The sequence below is a fragment of the Papio anubis genome, chromosome X (assembly GCF_008728515.1).
Source record: "Papio anubis isolate 15944 chromosome X, Panubis1.0, whole genome shotgun sequence".
NCBI classification, from domain to species: domain Eukaryota; kingdom Metazoa; phylum Chordata; class Mammalia; order Primates; family Cercopithecidae; genus Papio; species Papio anubis.
The window spans coordinates 103,670,437-103,697,052 of NC_044996.1; the positions used below are offsets into that span (position 1 = coordinate 103,670,437).

A 26,616-nucleotide genomic window follows, 5' to 3' on the forward strand; every position below is an offset into this window, starting at 1 on the left:
ACTGAACTCCTTAAAACAGTTCTTTGGCGAAACAGAGCTGTGGGGGGACATGTGCAGTCCCTGTGCGGTCCCTATCTCAAATGCTACAAACTCTTATTGTTCCTATCGAATTTCTGTAGATTCTATTGAATAAATGCTTCTCAATTTGTTGTAAGCCCTTTGATCAGTCTCCAAGGACTTTGAATGATTGTGATTTTGGACCAGTTAAATATATGTCTCTCCAGGGGAGAGATATCCCTGAGCTCCTTTATACAGCCATTCCAGAAGCCCCACCTAGTTATTGTGGGGTTTTTTTGGGATTTTTTGAGACAGAGTCTTGCTCTGTCGCCCAGGCTGGAGTGCAGTGCCGTGATCTCGGCTCACTGCAACCTCTGCCTCCCGGGTTCAAGTGAGTCCCCTGCCTCAGCCTCCCAAGTAGCTGGGATTACAGGCGCATGCCACCACGCCTGGCTAATTTTTGTATTTTTAGTAGAGACAGAGTTTTACCATGTTGGCCAGGGTGGTTTTGAACTCCTGGCCTCAAGTGATCTGCCTGCCTCAGCCTCCCAAAGTGCTGGGATTACAGGCGTGAGCCACTGCGCCTGGCTGTCATTGTGTTTTTAATGATTCTGTCTTAATAGAAAACTAGTTTTATACAAATACTATCAAGTGACTTCAATTGAAAGGACTAAGATTGAAAACTGAATTGAAATTGAAAATTGAATTGAAATTGAAACCTTAAGGTTTTTTGAAAGGTATGATTTTATTACGGAAGTTTGCTTGATTGAGCTTTATTTTAATCAAGACTTTATATATCCATTTTTAGAAGTAATTCAGAGGAATAGCTAACCTATAAAGTTCATATTCAGAATTGAGTCGTTGTAGACCTAAGAAGTGGTATAGTAGAGTTATTTAGAGCATAGGTTCTGGGGCCAGACTACCTAGGTTCCAATCTCTTTGCTTTGCAGCTTGTTAGTTCTTTTTATTTTTATTTTTGAGACAATGTCTTGCTCTGTCACCTAGGCTGGAGTGCAGTGGCATGATCTCAGCTCACTGCACCCTCCACCTCCCAAGTTCAAGCAATTCTCCTGCCTCAGCCTCCCAAGTAGCTGGGATTACAGGCATGTGCCACCACACCCAGCTGATTTTTGTATTTTTAGTGGAGACGGGGTTTCACCATGTTGTCCAGGCTGGTCTCAAACTCCTGACCTCAGGTGATCCACCTGCCTCAGCCTCCCAAAGTGCTGGGATTACAGGCACGAGCCACCACGCCTGGCCGCAGCTTATTAGTTCTGTGAGTGAGTTACTTAACTGCGTTCTGTCTATTCATATATAACATGAACATCATCTGCCTCTTAGAATTATTGTGAGGTTAAATGGGTCAACACATCTAAAATAGAGCCTGACTCATATTTAGTACTCAGTAAATGTTAGCTGATGGTTATTGTTGTTAGACATGTTAAAGGCAAATAGTCATCTCATCTTTGTATTTTATTATTGAGACCAATAATATTGTTTAAAGCCAGAGATGTTGGTGAAATGCTCGGTGCCCAACTAGCTATAATATGATCTTTAGTTCCCTCTAGTGGAAGAAAATTAGATAGGCTCTTTGCATAAACATGCTGCTTTTGGAATTGTGGTCATTTAACCTAATAAAATTACCCCTGAATAATTAACCAAAGACAATATCCACATACATAAATGGATTTAAGAAATTGTTAAAACTTACAATCTTACATATTCTTTCCAAATGAAACTTTTTTGGGGACATGTAATTTATAATATTAAGTAATACAGTATATAAACCAACCAGTGACATAAAAAGTTAGGCATATATTACTTTTGTTTAAAGCAAATACATTCAGTAGTAGTAGTACCTTGAAGTTTTCAATTTTAACATTCATACCCAGTTATCTGCAAGTAGATGGCATTTCTTGATCATTCTCTGAGAAGTCTTTAATCATTATGATATACCACCTGGAGTAGATTTCCTTGAAGTTTCGGCATTTTTAGCATCCTCTTCCACATAGCATATGTGGTAACAGAAAGATTGCTAGATTGGGAATCTGAGACCTGGGTTCATCTTCCACTTCTGCTGTGAACTATCTGTGTGACTTTGGGTGTGTCTTACTAGGGCCTCATTTTCCTTCAGAGTAAAATTTGAGGATAGAGAGGAGCATGTGATGATGGCTCTCTTAACTGTCACTTCTGTTTCTAACATTCTCTGATTCAGTGATACATACACTTTGACGTGAGACGGGAGATGTGTAATAGATGTTGAGTCCAAGTTGGGTAAATGGGTCCTGTATGCTTGATGTTGCCTTCTAGCAGGATTCGCAGGCATGGAAATCACCAGCAGTGGAATAATATGGTAAATGCCAAGATCTTGAGGCATCTATGGGGGCGGTTGCTAGATTGCAGCAGGGTATGCCTCCTTTAGCTTGGGAGATTGTTAAAGAGAACTTTGAGGCAACGTCTAAGTGGGATCTTGATAAACGAGTAGGGGTTTACCAGGCAGAGAAGGAAGCAAGCACATGGAGTATCATACAGAGGGAACAGCATTTGTTAGGGGACAGAGAGCAGGGGGCTGGTGCACAAGCTGCGGGTGGTTCAGGATTGGGGTCAGGGAGGCTGAAGGAAGAAGCTAATGGAAAGGAATGTATAAATGTGTGACTCCAAAAAAAGAAAAGCAAAAGCTAAATTGTTTGACTAAGAAGCAGGAGAGCTAGCTTCTATTTCCAGTTATGCTGTTAAATAGGTCTGTGAACCCTAGTTAAGTTGTTGGACTTAAAAGATTTTTTGGAAGGCTTTCAAAGCCATGCTGAGGGATTATAATGTCTTGCTGTATGGAATGGAGCTCAGTGAAGGTTTTGGAATAATATAATAATATCTGTTTTAGAGTAAAACTATGATGACACTTTAATGAGTCTAAAGAGAAGAAACTAGAGGCAAAGAAACCCATTTAAAGATCTTTGCTGTGATCCAGTCAAGAATTGGTGAGGGCTGAAACTAGGGTAACCGCAGTAAGAGAAAGATAGTTTTGACAGGTGTTGCAGAAATAGAATGGACAGGTTTTGGCAGCTGCATATAGGCAGTGGAGGAGAAGTGGTAGATGGTGTGAAGATGACTCCAAGGGCTGTCTGGAAGATTAACAATTTTGGTAATCAGTAGACCACACACATACAGCTACGTGGGTTCTGTTTTACTTTTCTTAATTAGTGTGCTTATTATTAAACATTTTGAGTGTGTCTAGTTCTTTCCCCAAATAATCCTATGGTCAACTTGAGGTTTTTTATGAAATACATGATTTCCCAAAAAACTGTAGATGAAAAACTGCAAGGTTAAAGTAGGCATAGAATTACACTATATATAGCAGTGTGGTTTACTAATAGATGTTCACATTGCTGCCTTCTTGGCGTCAAACTTGGTTTGATTAACATTTGTTAAATATAGGAAAGAATGATTTCTACCAAAAATGGTGAAAGGAAAAGGAAACAAAACTTATTGTGCATGTGCACCATGGCAAGCACTTTCACATACTTTATTAATCATCCAGGCCTAACTACAACCCTGTATAGGAGTTGTTATCTTACTCTTTCTATTTTACAAATGAGGAAACATGATCTAAGGTTATACAGCTACTAAGTGATGAAGACAGGAAAGACAGGCCTTTTGACTACAAGTCTATTGCCCTATCTATTATATCATAACTGCCTGCCAGCAGAATGTATTAGTGCTTAAAAGGATAGATGCCAGATCTGTGGAAGTAGGGTGACCAGTCGTCTTGGTTTGCCTGGGAATGAGGGCGGGTTCTCAGAACCCAGGGCTTTCAACCTGGATAGATCCTCAGTGCCACAACTGAGAAAGTTCCAGGCAAACCAGTATAGGTTGGTACCCTATCCAGAAAAGTCACTTATATGAAATAAACCGTTATCTAGAATGACTTAAATAAGGTATTTACTGTATTTCTTTCCCATAATATTGTGTCATCAATGCTAAGTGACAAATGATTCCCAAGTGAAGAGGAGTTAAGGCCCTGCCTTCCTTCCATCTGTTTGTTTTCACTGGCTCTGAGCATCCTGCCTTGCTGCAGTTACACTCAACTGTGTGTGAATCAGATACTAGAAGCCTTTGCTTCTAAGTCAGTTTTATTTTATTTTTTATTTTTATTTATTTGTTTGTTTATTTTTAGACAGGGTCTCACTCTCTCTCCCAGGCTGGAGTGCAGTGGCATGATCTTAGCTCACTGCAACCTCTACCTCCCGGGCTCAGGTGATCCTCCCACCCCAGTCTCCTCATTAGCTGGGAATACAGGCACATGTCACCATACCCAGCTAATTTTTGTATTTTTTGTAGAAACAGCGTTTCGCCATGTTGCCCACGCAGGTCCCAAATTCCCAGGCTCAAGCGATTCACCTGCCTCAGCCTCCCAAACTGCTAGTACAATTACAAGCATGAGCTACCGCGCCTGGTCTCTAACTCTGTTTTTAAGGAAACTTATGCTTTGCCCATTCCAAATTTGATGAAATGGCAGAAGAGCTATTCAGGGAAAAATCAAGCAGGGCTGTCAGTATCCGTGATTTCAAAGTATTTATCAAAACAATTAACTCATTTTTCTTGGTCCTTTTACAAATAAGTGTCACATATTGGTAGGGTTTTTTATGATAAATTTGTTTTATACTATTTTTATGAGGCTTTGTTGATAAAAGGATTCTGTAGCTGGATGGGGAAACCCATATTATTAAAAGAAAAAAAAACCTCAGATAATCATTTCACTATGCTGTACAGAATTTTTACCTCAGTCATTCCTTTTGTACATATTGAAACAGACCACAAATTGCTTTCTGGGAAAACTTTTGGCCCTGCTGTCAGTATTTCCTGGGCTGGCCCCATCCTGGAAGGAGATTTGGGGGAGAAGTGGGTGGTAAGGAAATCTATCCTGTCAGCATGTCCTTGTTGAGCTCCTCAGCTATCAGTTAATAAATATAGAAAGTAAATTATAGATAACACAATTATGAAAGTATAAAGCTCAGGTATGTGAAGAACATTTTTTTGCTTTGATATATTAGTTGAATTCCCATTTTATTTCAGTAACTTCTCTTTGCTTTTTAAATTTTATTGGAGAACATATGCACAATAAAATGAACCCATCTAATTGTACACTTCAGTGAGTTTTGACAAATGTATGCATTCTGTCATCCCACAAAGTTCCTTCGGGCTCTAACATGTATGATTTTTAAGACTTTAATATTGAGAAGTAATTGAGTTATGAACTGATATTTCTCTAATTTTCTTTTATAAAGTAAGGAATACCATGTTGAAATAGATGTCTGGTTTTTCTAATAGTAAAATGCCCTGATCTTCCCCTCTTTGGTTTACATTTGCCAAAATGAAAAGCAACACAGCAATTGCACCTTTTAGACAAATTTAGAGCAACGTATTTCTATTTTTGTCATATACAAATTTGTTACACTTATCAGAACTGAAAACTCTTTGGGAAATATATTACCAAAACCCCATTAATTTGTAAATGCTTAATGCAGTTAAGATTGATTTCTAATTAATACACATTTGCCTATTTAAGAAAATTTTCACATTAGTCAAACATTGAATTAATGATGTGCTGCTTTCTTTCTTTATTCACCTGATTATGATATTTGGGGCCACAGGAATTTTTTTTCTATGAGCAAGAATTCAAAGAAATTAGAAGCTGCTTGAATTTCTCTTTGTGTGTGTGAAAAAAGACAACAAAATGTGTAGAGCTAGTAGTGAAACATGTGAAAAAAAAATCAAAGAAATTATGAGTTTGCAGTTGACCCAGATTTCTATGGGAGCCTGTCTAGTCCTCTACTCTTCACTAGCTGAGATCAACTTTCCTAAAGGTCAATGAGGAAGATAGCCTCATTAAAGCCAACCTGACCTGTGTTGTTGCCAAAGGCAGCTGTGATCTTTATTCTTCAACTTGGTTATTAGATAAAGGTAGAACCCAGCAGCAGAAATTGACTTTGCTACTATAATCCTTCCAAGGTTCTGCTTGGATTCCTTTCTTAAAATATCATTTGGTCATTAATTTCAGTACACTAAGGAAAAATATGTTGAGTCAATAATGACTTTCATTTACTTATTTTGTTATTAATATTTATTGAAATGAACACATTAATACTTGTCCTAGTTCTTTCTATGATTAGATTAGAATATTCTTTATTTTGATTTTGAGTCCAGGTCAGCTCTTAGCGAATTTTGTTTAACTGTTGAATTTCTAACACAATCTAGACATTGTTTGGAAATTAACGAGAATACTTATATATTTGTTAGGAAAAGAGCAGTATCTAGTTTCTGACTATCACTAGTTACAGTGCAGCTGAAATAAGCCAGTTCTGTAACAGTCTTGATAGCCTGTCATTCAAGTCAGTGTTACCATATTAGCACTATTGTGTGATTGGATCTTAGGATGTGTAAAAACTATGCTGACCCAGGAGGCACTGTGGTGTGATGTAAAGAGCAAAGGACTTTGGTTATTAGTCCTGCTTCCTCCACTTACTAGCTGTGTGATTTATATCATTGGGCCCTGTATCTCAGTTTCTACCTCTGTAAAATGGGGAGATATATGTGCATATATATGTGTGTGTATATGTATATGTATGTCATGCAGGGTTATTACAATAACAATTAAATGAGGACTTATAGAGGGACACTTTAAAGTCTCAAAGGTTGCGTTAGATTAACGATAGTGAAGAAATTCCAGATTTAGTTATTAAATGATGGATTTGGGTTATTAAAAGAAGCTATAGGATTTCCTTTTGTGAAAGTATTTATTAAAAACACATCTGTTTGAGTTTAGATTCTTTTTGGAATGACTGACATTATAAATATCTGTAAGAATTACAGAAGAACTCACAGTCAGGAGAGGATAAGAATTAAAGCAAGTCAACTTATCTAGAGTGGCACCATTCCAATTTGGTAGACACTAGCCACATGTAGTTATTGAGCACTTAAAATGTGACCAGACCAAATTGAGATTTGCTGTAAGTGTAAAAATACATGCTAGATCTCAAAGACATAGTACAAAAAAAGAATGTAACTTATTTTATTAATTTTAGTATGATTATATATTGAAATAATACTTTGTATACATTGAATTGGATAAAATATGTTATTAAAATGGATTTTACCTGTTTCTTTTTACTTTTTTAATGTGGCTACTGGAAAATTTAAAATTATATACATGGCTTACATTATACTTCAGTCGGTTGGTGCTGATCAAAATCTTTATTGAGCTGGGTGCAGTGACTCACACCTGTAATCCTAACACTTTGGAAGTCTAAGGCAGAAAGATTGATTGAGGCCAGGAATTCAAGATCAACCTGGGCAACATAGCAAGACTCTGTCTCTATAAACTATTTAAAAATCAGCTGGGCATGGTGGCACGTGCCTGTAGCCCAGCTGCTCAGGAGGCTGAGGTGGGAGCATCCCTCGAGCCCAGGAGTTCGAGGTTACAGTGAGCTGTGATCACGCCACTGCACTCCAGCCTGAGCAACAGAATGAGACCCTAGCTCCAAAAAAAAACCTTACTGAATGCTCTTGAGCAAACAAAATCTTAAATTTAGACCTTTTAAGTTCAGATAAAGATAGAATGAAAAATTCTCCTAGTTCTTCAAGAAAAGTAGTAGTAAAATAGTACTTTACAGGAAAATTATTTTTGAAACAGACCACTTGAACCAGCTTCCCTAACTTTCCCTTACTTGAGGACCAGCGATAGGCAGACTCTGGTGGGATACTTGCTTTACTATTGTTGAAGAGCCCAAACTTTTTAGGAAATTAATAGTAGTTCTAATGCCATATGGCAGGTTGATTTCATTTAAGTTTCTAATTTGAGTTAGAAAATTAAATATTGCTATCTGTATTACTAGTTCCCCTTTTAAAGGGAAATAAATTGGTAAAATAAATATAGGCACATAGTTAAATATAAGGACACTAAACACAGAAATAGATTAGTTTAAAATATTTTTAAAATTTCCTGAGAAATTACAAAAAAGAAAGTACAACTTAGCCGTAAAAAGGAATGAAATAATGCCATTCACAGCAAGCTGGGTGGAGTTGGAGACCATTCTTCTTCTTCTTCTTCTTCTTTTTTTTTTTTTTTAAATCTGAGACAGAGTCTCGCTCTGTTGCCCTGGCTGGAATGCAGCGGCGTGATCTCGGCTCACTGCAACCTTCGCCTCCCAGGTTCAAGCAATTCTCCTGTCTCAGCCTCCTGAGTAGCTGGGACTACAGATGCACATCACTACACCCAGCTAATTTTTGTATTTTTAGTAGAGACGGGGTTTCACCATATTGGTCAGGCTGGTCACGAACTCCTAACCTCAGGTGATCCACCCGCCTCGGCCTCCCAAAGTGCTGGGATTACAGGTGTGAACCATTGCACCCAGCTGGAGACCATTATTCTAAGTGAAGTAACTCAGGAATGGAAAACCAAACATTGTATATTCTCACTCGTATGTGAGAACTGAGCTACGGGGATGCAGAGGCATAAGAAGGACATGATGGACTTTGGGGGAAGGGCGGGAGGGGAGGTGAGGGATAAAGGCTACACATTGGGTACAGTATACACTGCTTGGGTGACAGGTGCACCAGAATCTCAGAAATCACCACTAAAGAACTTTTCCATGCAACTAAACACCACCTGTTCCACAAAAACTATTGAAATAAAAAAAATCTACTCATTAAAAAAAAAAAGAAAGTACAAAGGAGAGTAAAGAGAGGTACCAGTTACTAGTCTGTAAACAAAACAATACTCCAAAATAGAGATGGTAACCCTGGGTCATGTCATTCACAGGTACATTCTGTGCTAACACCTGTAAGCAGTCAGATAATCACAACTTTAAATCATATTTTTATCACCTGCTTTCAAATTCCTTCCTACTTTGCCTCTAGAGTTGATTTGTAGGCAAATAGTGTTTTTAGTTTGCTATATCAGCGTAGACTTAATAGCACTTAATACATACATCTTTAACTCACATTCATATTTAGAAACAAACATTTTGAGTTTGATATTTGTGGAATCTACAGTTGGAAAGGATATATAATGTATTTGTGTTTTTAATTGTGCTTTCTATTTGAGCTATTTAATTCATGCTTGAATTCAGGAAAACATGACCACAATTTTTCTAGATCATTGCCCTTATCATTTGAAGTATATTTTTATGTTGTTAGTTTCATACTGTCCAATCAGTGTTCTGATTTTAGTTCTGAAATGTCAGATCCAGTGACATTTAAATTACTTTGAAGGCTGGTCCCCCAGCAATTCTGCCTTTATTTTGAGAGTGGGTAGGTGATAAGAGACTAGACCAAGGACTTTTGGTTTACCAAATCAAAATGTGTGGCTCAAATGGAGGGGTCTAAAGAGCATCCATTTCTGCTTACAAACTTTCAGTATAACCAATGTATCACATAGCAAATGGTGAATGTGGAGATAAAAATATAATTTAGACTGGGCACGGTGGCTGACACCTGTAATCCCAGCACTTTGAGAGGCCGAGACGGTTGGATCACTTGGGGTCAGGACTTCAAGACCAGCCTGGCCAACACTGTAAAGCCCCATCTCCAGGTGCTAACGTTGAACGAACTGATGGATAGGAACCACCAGTCCAAGAATCTGTTTAAAGTTCAGACTTATAATAGTGGCAAATAAAAAAATCCTCATTTGTGATGGTTTGCTTCTGAAAGAAAAAAAAAAAAAAGTCTCTACTAAAATGCAAAACATTAGCCAGGCATGGTGATGCACACCTGTAATCCCAGCTACTCAGGAGGCTGAGGCAGGAGAATCTCTTGAACCTGGGAGGTGGAGGCTACAGTGAGCCATGATCACGCCACTGCACTCCAGCCTGGGCGACGGAGCGAGACTGTCTCAAAAAAGGAAAAATACAATTTAGTTACATGAAAGAGGCAAAATAGAAAATAAACTGGAAAGAAGAGAAAAGATCCGTTTTAATTGTGGCAAACGCCAATCTGTTTATTTCATGACTCCAGTGTCATAGGATAGAGTTAAAATCAGGCTTTTGATTAGAATAGAGAGAAATGGAAAAAGAAAAACTTAAGTTGAAAACAGAAGATATGAAAGGGTGAGTTCTAATAAAAATGGGAAACTAGAGATAAACATAAAAATGAGTATTAAAAATTTTAAGCTTTTCCTAGAAATAGAAGGCAGAACACTCTTGGAGAGGAAAAATCTGTGCAGGCATGTGATTGATGTTGTCTGGCTCAGCCTGGCCCTCCAGCACACTTGTTAAAAGCTTTCCTCATGGTTATGACTTCCCAGCACAAACCCCACAGCTGCTTCACATCCTCCCCTCCTGTGGGGCCTTCCTAACTACTTTTGGAGATGGAGGCATCTTTCCTATGCCTCTGATCTCTTCCTTTGCAGTAAACACTGAGCCCCCAGCCCTGCTGTGCTTGGCTCCACACATCCAGCTTCTCATTAGAATCTTAACACTGCCCTTTCAAACTGATTTGGTAGACTCTGCAGGTACTACATCACCTGTCACTGCCCCATTTCATTGACTCTAAGGGAGTCATTTGTAGAAGTTAGCAGTCAGCCTGCAGATGGTAGGACAAAGGCAGGACCAGCACCATATTTTCTGACTCCAGATCCTATAGGCTTTTCATCACTACCACTTACAAACACAGAGTGCTTCCTTTAAAAAAACAAACAAGTAAAACCTTCTCTTGACCCCACTATTTCTTTGCTACTGCCAGATTCTTCTAATATGATCGTGCTCAAACCCAGCATGGCATAATGGAAGGACTGCTGACTTTGGAATTGGGCAGGCCAGGGTTCATAAACCTACCCTTACGATAGCTGTGTGATCTTGAACACATTTCTAAGTCTCAGTTTCTCCATCCATAAAATACCTACCTCACAGGGTAGTTGGGACATCAAGTGACAGTGACTGTATTAAGTACTTAGCCCAATGAGAGGTGTGATCATTTTAATTGATTATTGCATAATTGTCTCCTGCATACTGACTTCAACCCTGACTCCTCCCCAAAAGTTGATCTTGCCCAGAATTCTCGTGACCTTTTCTGGCTGAATCTTATGGTCTTTTCTCAGCTTTCAGTCTTCTCCAGCTACTTACAGCTTAATTTCCTCTATTCTCTTGATTTTCTTAATATTATTATTTTCTTAATATTGATTCTTCCTTTCCTTGTGGGTTCTCTTTTGTCAAATTTTCTGACTTCTTTTTCTCATTCTACCCTTATGTAAGTCAATCTTCAAAGGTTCCATCTACGATCATTGCTCTGTGGACAAGACTAAGTTGAATTAATAAATCATAAAGGGGATAATGTTATCTATTTTGCTTTGTGCAGTACATCCTTAGCCTTGGTTCTTCCTTACCTATCTCCCTTCTACTTTCTAATATAAAAATGTCACATTGGATTTTAGTCATCAGCAAACAGGTAAAGCCCCAGCGCTATTAGCACTGGATGGCTTTCATTATTCTATTCCATGTAGACATGGCAAGCGATTTCCATGCCCAAACTGTTTTAGATGATGATGATGATGATGATGATGATGATATTAACAACTTTGTTTTCCAAATAGTATTATAGAGCTTACACAGTAGTCTTACATACATTATTTGGATTTGTTCTTCAAAGTAACATTGTGAGGTAGGTAAAGTTTGGAATTATCCAACACTTTTTTTTTTTGAGACAGAGTTTCACTCTTGCTGCCCAGGCTGGAGTGCAGTGACACGATCTTGGCTCACTGCAACGTCTGCCTCCTGGGTTCAAGTGATTCTCCTGCCTCAGCCTCCCAAGTAGCAGGGATTACAGGCACCCACCACCATGCCTGGCTAATATTTTGCATTTTTAGTAGAGATGGGATTTCGCCATGTTGGCCAGGCTGGTCTCAAACTCCTGACCTGAAGTGATCTATCTGTCTTGGCCTCCCAAAGTGCTGGGATTACAGGTGCGAGCCACCACACCTGACCCCAGCACATTTTATAAATGATATTTTAAAAATTCTGACTTTGTAGGAGTAGTGCCTTTTCTGTTTAAACCATACTATTTTTGTTCCCTATTCCATATAACTTCCCTGATAGGTCTATAAATGCTAGATTTAAGGCTAAAGAATAGACAACATGTTTTTATTTAGGGAAAACTAAGAAAAAGAGGTAAAAATCAAAGCAGTAAATTGAGTTATTAGTTTATTAGCAGATCAAGGAAGAGTTACAAATTTGGAGGCTGAGATTTGATTAAAAGAGTTAGGGAAAGTATTTATTTGTGTATTTATTTTGCTTCGGGGGAAAGTATTTATATTAAGAAATGTATACTTTTTTATTAAGAGCTCACTCTATACTGCATATAGATTTAAGCTTGCAAAAAAATATGAAAAGCTATATTGTCAAAGACTTTAAAGGGTAAAAAGTTAAGCTAAGTTTAAATGGGGGATTTCATCTCTCTAGTTAGAGAAGTATCCATGTTACCATAGATCACATCCATTCATTCATCATTCACTCTAATTGTCTTTTGTTCCTACCTAATGAAGTATGCTGTATGTTTGTTTTACAGATCTAAAGCGGGAAGCCAGTATCTGTCATATGCTGAAACATCCACACATTGTAGAGTTATTGGAGACATATAGCTCAGATGGAATGCTTTACATGGTTTTCGAATTGTGAGTGTGTATTTTAATTCTTAAAGGGTAAAACTTTAAGCAATGTTGGTGTTGGATAATGCTAACACTTTTCTCTTGAAGTTTAACAGTAGTTGTGAACTTCTCTGTTCAGAAAGACCTAAAGTCACAAGACAAAAGGATTATGTCATCATAAGGTTTACAGTGGCAAAGGAAGCAAAAGCTGGGCATATTCAGTTACTCTCATGCTTTCAGCATGCTTCAGAGAAGAGACTCCAAAAGGAAATCGAGTTCAGAGGGATAGGACCGCAAAATATAAACTTCTGACCAGTAGAAGTCTTAGTGAAGAAGGGTAGGATGAAAGTGGAGGCATCCATGTAGCAAGACTCTTGGCAACTAAAAACAAGTAATGACAGACTTAGTTTCCTCTTTTGATATAATCACCGTATGGCATATAAGGGCAATTTTATAGATCACAGTGTATCTTGATTTCAGTAAGTCACTTGATATGTTTGTCACAGACTTTTTGTTGGTAAGATAGAGAATTGTGAGCTAAGGATAGTACAACTGGATCATCCAGCTCTGGTCGGATGATTGTGTCCGAGGAGATTGTATAACGCTTTATAGGACAGCATCCTGCAGGGTTTTATCTTTGATCCCACTCTGTTCAAAATTGTAATCAGGCCGGGAGTGGTGACTCATGCCTGTAATCTCAGTGCTTTGAGAGTCTGAAGCAGGGAGGATTGCTTGAGGCCAGGAGTTCGAGACCAGCCTGGGAAACATACCAAAATCTCTCTATTTTTTTCTTTAAAAACAAAAAAAAAGTTGTGATCAGTGACTTTGATTAGGAAAAAAAAAAACAGAAGATACTAAATATTCAAAAGATACCAAGGTCAGAGGGTATATTCATTACCTATTGCTTCATAACAAATGCCCCAAAACATAATGGCTTAAAACAACATACATTTATTATCTCAGTCTCTGTGCATCAGGAATGTGTGTTCCAACTTAGCAGGGTCCTCTGGCTCTGGGTCTCTCACAAGGTGATAATAAAGCTGTTGGCCAGAGCTGAAGTCATTTTGACACTCCACTACAATGTGGATCTGCTTCCAAGCTCACTCACATGATTATTGGCAGTCTTGCCTTCCTCACAGGCTACTGGACTGAGGACCACAATTCCGTAAGAGCTGTTGGCCCAAGCCTCCCTTGGTTCCTTATCCGTTGGGCCTCTCTATAGAGCAGCTTACAGCACGGCAGCTGGCTTCATCAGAGCAAGCAAGAGGATAAGTGAGAGTATGAGCAAGACAGAAGTCACAGTCTCGTAACCTAATCTCCAGAATTACACACCATCACTTCTGCAGTTAGAAATGAGTCACTAAATCCAGCCCATACACAAGGGGGATGGAATTATACCAGGGCCTGAATATCAGGAGGCGAGGATCACTGGGAGGCATTTCACAAGTTGCTCCCTACAAAGGACTAGCTAACGCATTGACTGTCTACATCAAAATTCAAAAATATTTTTACAAGTTTGTAGCAAAGGAGCTGAAACAAAGAAGGTGAAATTTAAGACCAGTTAATGTTAACTCCTTCATTCAAACATGAATAAGTGCAAGATCAGTGTGAATTTAGTTGTGATTATGTGAAAAAAGATGTAAACATTTTAGTTGTTTGCAACAGCTTAAAAAGCCCTGAATGGAAGTTTAGGCTACATTAATTAGGAATATATAGTATTCAGAACAAAGCCATACTCCCCCGATTCACCCTGGACCATTCACAGTAAGCAGGACACTGGAATGTCTGCAGAATAGGATAACCAGAATGGAAAGGAGCCTGGAAATTGTGTCATAGAGACACAGCCTTCAAAATCTTTTCTGGCAAACCTGCTAAAAGAATTTTGAGGCCAGGCGTGATGGCTCATGCCTATAATCCCAGCACCTTGGGAGGGCAAGGCAGGTGGATTGCTTGAGCTCAGGAGTTCAAGACCAGCCTGGGCAACATGGCCAAACCCTGTCTCTACAAAAAATACAAAAACTAGGTGGGTGTGGTGGCACACACCTGTAGTCCCAGTTACTTGGGAGACTGAGGTTGGAGAATCACCTGAGCCTGGGAAGTCAAGGCTTTAGTGAGCCATGATTGTACCACTGTACTCTAGTCTGAGCAACAGAACAAGACCCTGCCTCAAAAAAACAACAACAACAAAAAAGAATTTTGAAAAACGTATGTACCCCTTCACGTATTTTTTAGGTTGATATATAAAAACTTTCATTGTGAGAATATAATTCTCAGTATCTTGAATATTCTTTTAAATATGTTTTGTTTGTTTTTTTTTAAACAGAGTCTCACTCTGTCACCCAGGCTGGAGTGCAGTGGCGCAATCTAAGCTCACTGCAACCTCCACCTCCTGGGTTCAAGTGATTCTCCTGCCTCAGCCTCCTGAATAGCTGGGACTACAGGCATGCGCCACCATGCCCAGCTAATTTTTGTATTATTTAGTAGAGATGGGGTTTCACCAAGTTGGCCAGGGTGGTCTCAAACTCCTGACCTCGTGATCTGCCATACTTGGCCTCCCAAAGTGCTGGGATTACAGGCGGGAGCCACCGCGCCCAGCCTTAAATATATTTTCTACACAACTGTAGAATTGCCTGTTTATCTCATTCACTGTATGGAAAATGTCTGCTATGTGACCTACATGACAGTGCTAGTCCTTATTGTCAAATCAGTCAGCCAAATCAGACTCATTTTCTGTCAGGGAAAAAAAAAAATCTGACTTCATTTTTCAAATAAAATTAAAGTGTTAAATGAACATCCCTGTGACACTCATCTTAGTATTGATTATGAATTTTAAAACAGCTCACCATGAATTTATTGTCTGGTTCGAGTAAGGTGGCACCTCTCTTTTTTTCTCAAACTCTCTTTGTTTTGCTTTCAAGGGTCTCTCCCTCCCTCAGGGGCTGTGCATTTCCCAGCCATCTCTTTGAAGTTAGGCTTTTTGGGATGGAGGAGTAGTTTGCCTTTTGGATGGGTAACTGGAGATGTGGAGATGGATGATTGTAGATGTGGAGATGTAAAAGAAAAACAAGCAGACCACAGACTTGTTTACAGACAGACAAAATTATGAAAAATGAAGATATGGAAATTGATTGCCTTAAAAATATCCTACTTCATGTGGCTCCTGGAAGGACTTTGGGTATTCCCAGAGATACCCAAATCCCAGGTTGAAGACCACTGGCGTGGAAGAGCTTTTGAAAAGACTGGGAGGCTTTAGTTATCCACGAATGTATTCATTTTATTATTCTGCTAGAAGAGTCCCCAAAGCAGAAGCCCATAGATAGAACATAATCAATGTCCACAGTTATTTGAAAGATTGTCATATATAAAACTATATGCTTATTCAAGTGTAGCATCAGAGGCAGTAACTAGAATCAACAAGTGGCGGACGTCACCTCTAACTAAAGAAGACCTTTTTGATGATTAGACTTACTCCATGAATGAAGCAGGCTGTCTCACAGACTATGCAGTTTCTCACTAGAAGCACTCAAGTTGAAGCTGGATCCTTCCAAGGGGCCTGAAGATAAGGTTTTAATTTTGGACTAGAGCTGGCTTCTAACATCCCTTCTAATTTTAAGATATTATAATTCTTTTTTTTTGAGACAGAGTCTTGCTCTGTTGTCCAGGCTAGCGTGCAGCGGCACAATCTTGGCTCACTGCAACCTCCGTCTCCCAGCTTCACGCGATTCTCCTCCCTCAGGCACACATCACCATGCCTGGCTAATTTTTGTATTTTTAGTAGAGACAGGGTTTCACCATGTTGGCCAGACTGGTCTCGAACTCCTGACCTTAGGTGATCTGCTTGCCTCGGCCTCCCAAAGTGCTGGGATTACAGGTGTGAGCCACTGTGCCTGGCCAAGATATTATAATTCTTTTAAAATTACTTTTCTGGTTTAATTTTATTCTTTATTCAAGAAATCTATTTCTGTCTATATGTATATTTTCTGAGAAAACTAAAAGCAAGTTGGGTTTGTTTTTTGTTGTTGTTTTTGTTTTTAACCGTCTCACTCTGTCGCCCAGGCTGGAGTGCAGTGGCGCCATCTCGGCTCACTTCAGCCTCCACCTCCCAAGTTCAAGTGATTCTTTGCCTCAGCTTCCCATGTAGCTGGGTCTACAGGCGCATGCCACGACGCCTGGCTAATTTTTGTGTTTTTTGAAGAGACAGGGTTTCATCATGTTGTCCAGGCTGGTCTCACACCCCTGGCCTCAGGTGATCCACCCTCCTCAGCCTCCCAAAGTTCTGGGATTACAGGTGTGAGCCACCACGCCCAGCCTCCTAAAAAGCAAGTTTTATATACTATATAAAGTAATGATCATAGAAAGCAAATTTTAAAAATTCACCTAAATTTCACCATGTATGCTAATTGTATCAAAGGGGACTTAGTGACAATGTAGTAGAAAAAGGATCTTTGGTTTCATAAAACCTGGGTTAGCATCCCAGCTCTGTCAGTTTTACTAATTATGTGAGGTTGGCCAAGTCTTGTAAGTTCCCTGAGCCTCAGTTTGCCTGCCTTCAGAATCTTCCTAAGATTATGAGAACTAGATGAGAAACTGTATGTGACTTCCCTTTGTAAATGGTGAAGTGCTTTATAACTGTAAAGTATTATTTCCAGTAGCTTTAACAGGATAGTTTTAGTCCCTCATTGTTGAAGTAGTCTGTATGGGATTTTATGTGACTAATTTTGTATGACTTAGTTGTGATGGAAATAATTAATGGTTGGCTGTATATCGAGATGAGACCTGCTTAAATTGAATATTTTCCAGTGACCTGATCCCGGTGTTAACCCAAATCACTAGAACATGGCCTTATGTTTTCTTTTCTTTTCTTTTCTTTTTTTTATTTTTTAACAGTGTAATTGTGGAAAATTTCAAATGAAAAGAGAGAATAGTGTAATAAACCCCAGCATACTGGTCACCAAGCTTCAATAGTTATCAAAACGTTTTTCCTTTCCTATTCTGTTCTTCCTGATGTCTTTTTCTCTCCTGGAGATTTCTAAAGCACTATCATTTCACCTATAAATACTCTCGTTTGTATTTCTAACAGATAATGATTTTTTAAATGACCATATTATTACTATACCTAACAAAATCAACAATAATTCCATAGTATCACGTCATGATCAGTTGATACTCAATTTTCCCTGATTGAACATGAATTTTAACTGACAGATTTCTAAATTTAGAATTGTTTTATTAGCTCTAGGGACCTGGACGTGGATTATAAATTCAGTTAAAATAACTTAGTTATTTCTCAAAAGGCCCAGAAACAAAATAGAAATAGAAAATTGTTCTTTTGTATCACTGTTTTGTAAATTCACCTCAACAATTGACCTTACCTAGTTTTTTGCATCCTCCTTATCTCCTGGGTTTCAAACAAACCAAAAATATCAATTACTGTAAGATTTAAAGTCATGTGGATCAAAAAGCAAAGCCAATGCACTTGTGTATAGTTCCACCTACTGGCTAGGTGAGAGATTGCTTCTATAGCTTCAGTGTAGACTAAGCTACTCCAATTACTTCCATGTTTCTGGCAATAGATGTAATTGCCCCTGGTATTTAGGGGCTCATTGCTCAGGTTATGGGTTATCTGGATCCTTTTTACAGTTTTTGTAACATGACACCCATACAGTGTAGACAATGAAAGTCAAAAAATAAAATAAAATTAGGTCAGTTAGTTTTGTTGTTTGTTGGCTACTTAGAAACAGCATTTATCATTTTGGTGGAGAAAAGGCTAGACAAAACAATGTATTTGGATTATCAGTGAGTTTCTTAATGTGGTGTCCATATCTGTCTTTGCCACAGACTATGTATAACCAACACTCCTTTTTTTCTTCCTAAACTGAAGTCACGAAATTGTATGGCCCAAGAATGTTGTTTATCATGTTAGAAAATGTCTAGTTGATGGCTGGGCTCAGTAGCTTACGCCTATAATCCCAGCAGTTTGGGAGGCCGAGGCAGGAGGATCTCTTGAGCTCAGGGATTTGAGACCAGCCTGGGCAATATAGTGAGACCTCGTCTTTACAACAAAATTTTAAAAATTAGCCAAGCATGGTGGCACACACCTGTAGTCCCAGCTACTTGGGAGGCTGAGGTGGGAGAATTACTTGAGCCAGGGAGGCAGAAGCTGCAGTGAACCAAAATCATGCCAGTGTATTCCAGTGTGGGCAATAAAGTGAGACCCTGTCTCAAAAATAATAAGCCAGACTTAGTGGCTTGCACCTGTAATTCCAGCACTTTGGGAGGCTGAGGCGGGCAGATCACTTGAGGTCAGGAGCTTGAGACCAGCCACCCCGTCTCTACTAAAAATACAAAAATTAGCCAGGTGTGGTGGCACACACCTGTAATCCCAGCTACTTGGAAGACTGAGGCAGGAGAATCGCTTGAACCCAGAAGACAGAGGTTGCAGTGAGCCAACATAATGCCACTGCACTCCAGCCTGGGTGACAGAGCAAGACTCTGTCTCTAAAAATAATAATAATAATAATAATAATAATAATAATAATAATAGTTCATATCTACTTAATCACAAATGGTTTATAAGTTTAAAGCATGCTTAAGTACAGAGACTCACAAAACCAGAATTTTAGATATGGAAAAGATTAGATTAGTAAATTTCAAATTTTAGGTTAGAAAATCCGGTATAAAACTTGTTAAACAAACAGGTACCCAGGTCCCACCCCTAGACATTCACTTTTGCAGATATGAGTTCTGATGGGGCAGGTCAAGAGATGATTGACCTTTAAAATAGGGGAATACAAGGTAAAGGCTACATCGTCATTGTCCCAACACACACAGTAGTTTTGTAGGCATTTGCATATGTTTGCACATCCATTACTTTGGGATTACACTTAAATTTGAACCTGTCTGTAGCAATTTGCTGAAATGTATTTTAAATACAGATTCAGTTTTGAAGACAGGCTGAGTTGGGTTATCCCCACAAATTAAATATTTATTTCTAAGAAACACATTTGGGCTTGTCTTTAGTAGTGTCTAGTACTTGAGTTAAGCTGTAAATCCTAAATTGGCTGGCCAAGGAATTTTAATTACCTTATTACAGAGTGATTACATATACCACAGGGAGACTTTTACAGTAATTAAATATGGATTTAAACCACATCTGACATGAAAACAATAGTTTGTATCTTTTAAAATAATATTAGCAGTTTGTTTTTGTAGCTCACAAAGGCAATAAACTGAAAGCTCTTTTTTAATTTAATTTTATTTTGTTTTGTTTTATTTTTGGTCTAGTATTTATGCCTAGGGAAAGGAGCGTTTGTGAAATTTATTTATACTGATAGAGTGGAACTGATTACTACTTACCAGCAAACTTGCTGCTTAAGGGAAAATATGTTTGTCTCATACCAAGCAATAAATATCTGTACTGTAACATTTTAATCTATTTGAAGATTTGTACATATTTTCATAGCTAGTCTTATATAATAATCTATTTTGATTTTTTCTTTTTATGTGTAATGATATAAATTGCTATTTGTTCTTTCAGCAAAGTAAACATTTCTTTTGACTCACAGTATCAAAATGTTTAGTTGATTTTAGTTTTACAAACTATGTGTCAGGGATCCCCAAGACTACTCCCAGGCTTGATGATTCACTAAGAAAACTCAGAGGACTCAGCATATAGTCATATTCACAGCTATGGTTTATTATAGCTAAAGGATATAAAGAGAAATCAGCAAAAGGAAAAGATACATTAGTTGAAGTCCAGGGGAAACCAGGCACAAGCTTTCAAGGGTCCTCTCCCAGCAATGAGTTGTGACAACACGTGTGAAATGGTGCCAACCAGGGAAGCTTATTAGAGACTCAGTGCCCTGGGTTTTTATCGGGGGCTGGTCACATAGGCATCTTCCACTTGGCACTTAACCAAATTCCAGACTCCCAGAAAGAAAGCAGGTGTTCAGCATAAATCATATTGTTAGCACAAACAATTTAGACACAGTGAGTCACTCTTTTCAGTTAGGAATGTAGAGGACCCTCCTGAAATCCAAGTTCCCAGATACGCCTCTCAAGGGCCAACCTTAGTAGGCCTTTCAAGCCTTTCACGAGATAGTAGTTTAGGCCTGCTATGTTAACTCTTCTGCACAAACTAAAATAGAGATAAATAGAAGAAGCGTTTTAAAAGAGTTGATATAAACTCCTGGATCTGCAAACAAAATATAATTGCCTGTAAAGATAATGACAGGGTTTGGCATTTTGGGTTTTTTTTTTTTTTTTTCATTTTAACTGTAAATACAGTATCGTTTTACATCTGTTAAAAATTTTAGGCGGGTAGCGGTGGCTCAAGCCTGTAATCCCAGCACTTTGGGAGGCCGAGGCGGGTGGATCCGAGGTCAGAATCGAGACCATCCTGGCTAACATGGTGAAACCCGTCTCTACTAAAAATACAAAAAACTAGCCGGTAGTGGTGAGTAGCCTGTAGTCCCAGCTACTCGGAGGCTGAGGCGGAGAATGGCGTGAACCCGGGAGCTTGCAGTGAGCCGAGATGGCGCCACGCACTCCAACCTAGGCGACACAGCGAGACTCAGTCTCAAAAAAAAAAAAAAAAAAAATTTTAGGTGGTCAGATATTTGTATAAAACAAATCCTGGATTGGGATGTTACAGTGTAGAACAGATTTTAAGCTTTGAATGTTATATTAGAAGATAGACTGTATTCAGATGCTACTGTCTTAGAAATACATTTGAAATTGTCACTCTGATAACTTTTCGTCTATGAAAACTAATCTTCAAGCCACTAAAATAATTTTGAATAAATTTGGGTACATATAAAATATGAAGAAAATTCAGTTAATTTTCTGTTATTTAGAAGAAGTATAGTTTGTTCATTTAAAAATAAAAATATTGGCTGGGCATGGTGGCTCACGCCTGTCATCCCAGCACTTTGGGAGGCCAGGGTGGGCGGATCACTTGAGGTCAGAAGTTCGAGACCAGCCTGGTCAACATGGTGAAACCCCATCTCTACTAAAAATATAAAAATTAGCGGGCACCTGTAATCCCAGCTACTCGGGAGGCTGAGGCAGGAGAATCACTTGAACCTGGGAGGCGGAGGTTGCAGTGAGCCAAGATCACACTCCTGCACTCCAGCCTGGTTGATAGAATGAGACTCAGTCTCAAAAAAAAAAAAAAAAAAAAAAATTCTTAGTGTACAACCTTTGCCATATACATAACTTGTAAAAATTTAGAAATTACAGAAAATTTTGACAAAAAGTAAATAATGTCATAATTTTGTTATAAAAATTGTGACAAAAATAAATGTCATTCACAAACATTTTGGACCATTTCCTTTTATTGGAAGCATCTTGCTATACCATTAAATATTTTTTGGATACAGTATTTTAATGACTTCATTAAGACATCTAAATGTGTGTATGTGCCATGTTTAATTTAATAATTTCCCTATAGTTGAACATTAACATTGTTTTTCCCTATTAGAAATAATGTTATAATTAATATCTTGTACATAATTACTTGTTCATGCCCCTTGATTGCTTTGTTTCCTCAGAATACATTTCTGAAAGTAGAATAACTGGGTAAAAGAGTATATGAATATATACAAATACATACATCATACTTAGATTTAACCTTTTTCTCAATACAATGCATCACATTTTGAAAAATACATTCACATAAATATACAACTTAAAGAATTATTGTAGAAGTGAACAACCATGTAACTACAACCCAAGTCAAGAGATTTTAAAACTGCCAGTACCTCAACAGCCCCTGAATTCCCCTTTCTCATCATAATCCCCTTCTTCTCTCAGAAATAACTAATCTGTACTTCGCTTCTGTGCTTTTATGTCCCTAGCATCAAAATAGGAATTCTCAAATAATAAAGTTCAGTGTTGTTTGCTAAAATCTTTTTTTTTTTTTGAGACGGTATCTTACTGTGTCATCTAGGCTGGAGTGCAATGCTATATCAGCTCACTACAACCTCCAGCCCCTGGGTTCAAGCAATTCTCGTGCCTCAGCCTCCCGACTAGCTGGGACTACAGGCACGCACCACCACGCCCGGCTGATTTTTGTATTTTTAGTAGAGACAGGGTTTCACCATGTTGGCTAGGCTGGTCTCAAACTCCTGACCTCAAGTGATCCACCTGCCTCGGCCTCCCAAAGTGCTGGGATTACAGGCATGAGCCACCACACCCAGCCTAAAATCTTTATTTGAATGGAATCCTACAGTATATACTCTATTTTTGGTCTCTGAGATTCATCTGGTTGCTTTGTGCAGCTGTTCCTTTATTTTATTGCTATGTAGTACTGTAGTGAACAAACTTGCACTATTTATTCATTTTAATGTTAATGAGTATTTGGGTGATTCCCAGATTTGACTGTTTTGTAGAGCAGATCCTTCCACGTTGTTCTTCTTCAGCCATGTTTTAAGGGATGTACTTGTCTGCATTTCTCATATACATTTTAGAATGAGGTTGTCAATTTCCACCAAAACAAAAAAACTATTGAGATTTTTGTCTTGAATTACTGTATCAAATCTTGATAGCAATTTGAGAATAATTGACATGTTTACAGTGTTGAATCATCCAATTCATGAGCATAGTGTCTGTCTTCCCATTTATTTAGCTCTTTGAGTTCTCACAATAAAGTTTTATATTTTCCTCTGTAGAGGTTGTGTACATGTGTATTAGATTTATGTGTTGTCAGATTTATTCTTAGATATTTTGTTTTTAGGGTAAGTCGGTTTCTCTAACTCTCCCTTCTCTTTCCCTTTCCTTGTACTAACTTTGTATTTGTGTTCCTTTCTATTCATCAGGCTTAATTCCAACAATTAATCTGTAGAATAATTTGGATTTTCTCCATACATAATCATATCATCTGTGTATAAAGAGGATTTTGTTTGCCCTTTACAATTTTTTTACCTCTTTTCTTGCCTTTATTACAATGGATAAAACATTCAGGGCAATGGTGATGACAGTTATCTTTGCTTATGTCTGATTTTAGAGTTTGCTAAGCATGAATGGATCATGAATTTTATCAAATGCTTTTTTTCTGCATATGCAGTCATGCATCCTATAATGATATTTCAGTCAACAACAGACCGCATATACATGGGTGCTCTGTAAGAGTATAATGGAGCCGAAAAATTCCTATCGACTAGTGATATCATAGCTGTCATAACATTATAGCTCAGCACATCACTCACATATTTGTGGTGATGCTGCTGTGAACAAACCTGTGCTAGCAGTCATATAAATGTATAACACATACAATTATATACAGCACACAATACTTGATAATGATAATAAACAACTATGTTATTAGTTTATGTATTTACTATACTTTTATTGTTAGTTTAGAGTATGCTGCTACTTTTTTTTTTTTTTTTTTTTTAAGTTAACTGTAAAACATCCTCAGGCAGGTCCTTCAGGAGGCATTCCAAAAGAAGGCATTGTCATTATAAGAGATGATAGCTTCATATGTGTTATTGTCCCTGAAGACCTTCCAGTGGGACAAGATGTGGAAGTGCAAGACAGTGATATTGATGATCTTGACCCTGTGTAGGCCTAGGCTAATGTGTGTGCTTTTGTTTTTTAACAAAAAAGTATAAAAAATAAAATAAAAAATTTCAAAAATAGAAAAAGCTTATAGAATAAGGATGTAAAGAAAGAAAATACTTTTGTACAGCTGTACAATGTGTTTTAAGCTAAGTGTTATTACAAGAGTCAAAAAGGTTTTAAAATTTTTAAAGTTTATTATATAAAAAATTTATAGTAAGCTAAGATTTATTATTGAAGAAAGAAAAATACTTTTATATAAATTTAGTGTAGCCTAAGTGTACAGTGTATAGAAAGTCTACAATAGTGGAAAGTAATGTCCTGGGTCTTCTCATTCATTCACCACTTACTGACTCACACCACGCAACTTCCCGTGAATGCAAAATCCATTCATGGTAAGTGCCGTATACCAGTGTACCATTTTTTATATTTTATGCTATATTTTGATTGTACCCTTTCTATGTTTAGATACCCAAATATGTATTACAGTTGCCTACAGCATTCAGTACAGTCACATGCTATGTAGGTTTGTAGCCTAGGAACCATAGGCTACACCATGTAGCCTAGGTGTGTAGTAGGATATCCTGTCCAGGTTTGTGTAAGTATACTCTGTGATGGTTGTACAGGAACAAAATCCCCTAACTATGCATTTACCAGACTATGTCCCCGTCGTTAGCAACACATGACTATACTGAAATAATTGTATAATACCGTCCTTCAATCTATTGCTGTAATGAGTTGCATTGATTCTTGGGTTAACCAAACCTGGTCATGATTTATAATCTTCATAATCCTTTTTACATATTGTTGGGTTTGGATTAGGCTTTCTATGTCTCTGTTTTTTAATTTATTTGTACTTTTTTTTTTTTTTTTTTTTTTTGAGACAGGATCTCATTCTGTCACCCAGGCCCTAGGGCAGTGACACCATCACAGCTCACTGCAACCTCAACCTCCTGGGCTCAGTTATTCCTCCTACCTCAGCCCCTTACTAAGTAGCTGGAACCACAGGCGTGCCACCATGCCTGGATAATTTTGTAGAGATGAGGTTTTGCCATGTTGCCCAGGCTGGTCTCAGACTACTGGGCTCAAGTGAACTGTCCGCCCAGCTTCTCAAAGTGCCGGGATTATAGGTATGAACCACTGTGCCTTCCTGGTTTTCATACCTGGATTACACTAGCCTCATAAAATGAATTGGGGAGTGTTCTCTGGATTTTTTTGTTGTTACTATTGTTCTATTGATTGATTGAGATGGAGTTTTGCTCTCGTCACCTAGGCTGGAGTGCAGTGGTGCAATATCGGCTCACTGCAACCTCAGCCTCCTGGGTTCAAGCAATTCTCCTGCCTCAGCCTCCCGAGTAGCTGGAACTACAGGCGTGCACCACCACGCCTGGCTAATTTTTTGTATTTTTAGTAGAGACAGGGTTTCACCATGTTAACAAGCTGGTCTCGAACTCCTTACCTCAGGTGATCCACCTGCCTGGGCCTCCCAAAGTGCTGGAACTACAGGCATGAGCCACCACACCCAGCCTCTATTGTTCTCTTTATATGATTTGTAGAACTCACCTCTAAATCCATCCAGGCCAGAGTTTTCAATCTTGGTTCAATTCCTTAAATATTTATAGGAATATTCAGGGTTTTTATTCATTACTATGTCACTTTTAGTAAACTGTATTTTGCTAAGAATGAGTGCATTTTATCTAAATTTTAAACAGTTTTGGCATAAAGTTCATAATATCGCTGCAGGTTCTATAGTCATGTCTTCTTTTCATTCTTGATACTGGTAGTTTGTGCCTTCTCTTTTTCTTTCTGAGCCTTGCCAGACATTTACCAGTTTTATTATTCTTTTCAGTGACAACTGTAGCTTTGTAATTCCTTTTTTTTCTTTTCTTTTCCTTTCTTTTTCTTTTTTTTTTTTTTTTTTTTTTTGACAGAGTCTCACTCTGTTGCCCAGGTTGGAGCGGTGTGATCTCGACTCACTGCAACCTCCACCTCCCAGGTTTAAGTGATTCTCCCACCTCAGCCTCCCGAGTAGCTGGGATTACAGGTGCCTGCCACCATGCCAGGCTAATTTTTGTATTTTTAGTAGAGACGGAGTTTCACCATGTTGGCCAGACTGGTCTCAAACTCCTGACCTCAAGTGACCTGCCTGCCTTGGCCTCTCAAAGTGCTGGGATTACAGGCATGAGCTACCACGCCCGGCCTATAATTTCTTTTTATTCTGTGTTGTTTTCTATTTTGGTAATTTCTACTTGCTGTTATTTCCATCCTCTTATTTTGGGTTTAATTTTCTGGGGGCTTTTTCCCTTTTAGTTTCAACCGTTTTGTATCCTTGAGTTTTAGTTGTGTCTTGTTAAAGGCATATAATTGTGTTTTATTCCAGCCTCTTAATCTTTGTCTTTTACTTGGATCATTTGGTCCATTTACAT

The 26,616-nt window shown here is 38.3% G+C and overlaps 1 protein-coding gene across 2 annotated transcripts in view; it reads left to right on the forward strand.

The window, feature by feature from the left end:
* Positions 1 to 26,616, forward strand: part of CASK (calcium/calmodulin dependent serine protein kinase) — a 323,187-nt gene that overhangs the window by 45,529 nt on the left and 251,042 nt on the right. For both annotated transcript variants that reach the window (XM_031661015.1, XM_031661016.1), the window contains exon 2: positions 12,553 to 12,658. In XM_031661015.1, the coding sequence (XP_031516875.1) occupies positions 12,582 to 12,658 (77 nt within the window). In that variant the 5' untranslated portion in view covers positions 12,553 to 12,581. The remainder of the gene's footprint in view (positions 1 to 12,552; positions 12,659 to 26,616) is intronic.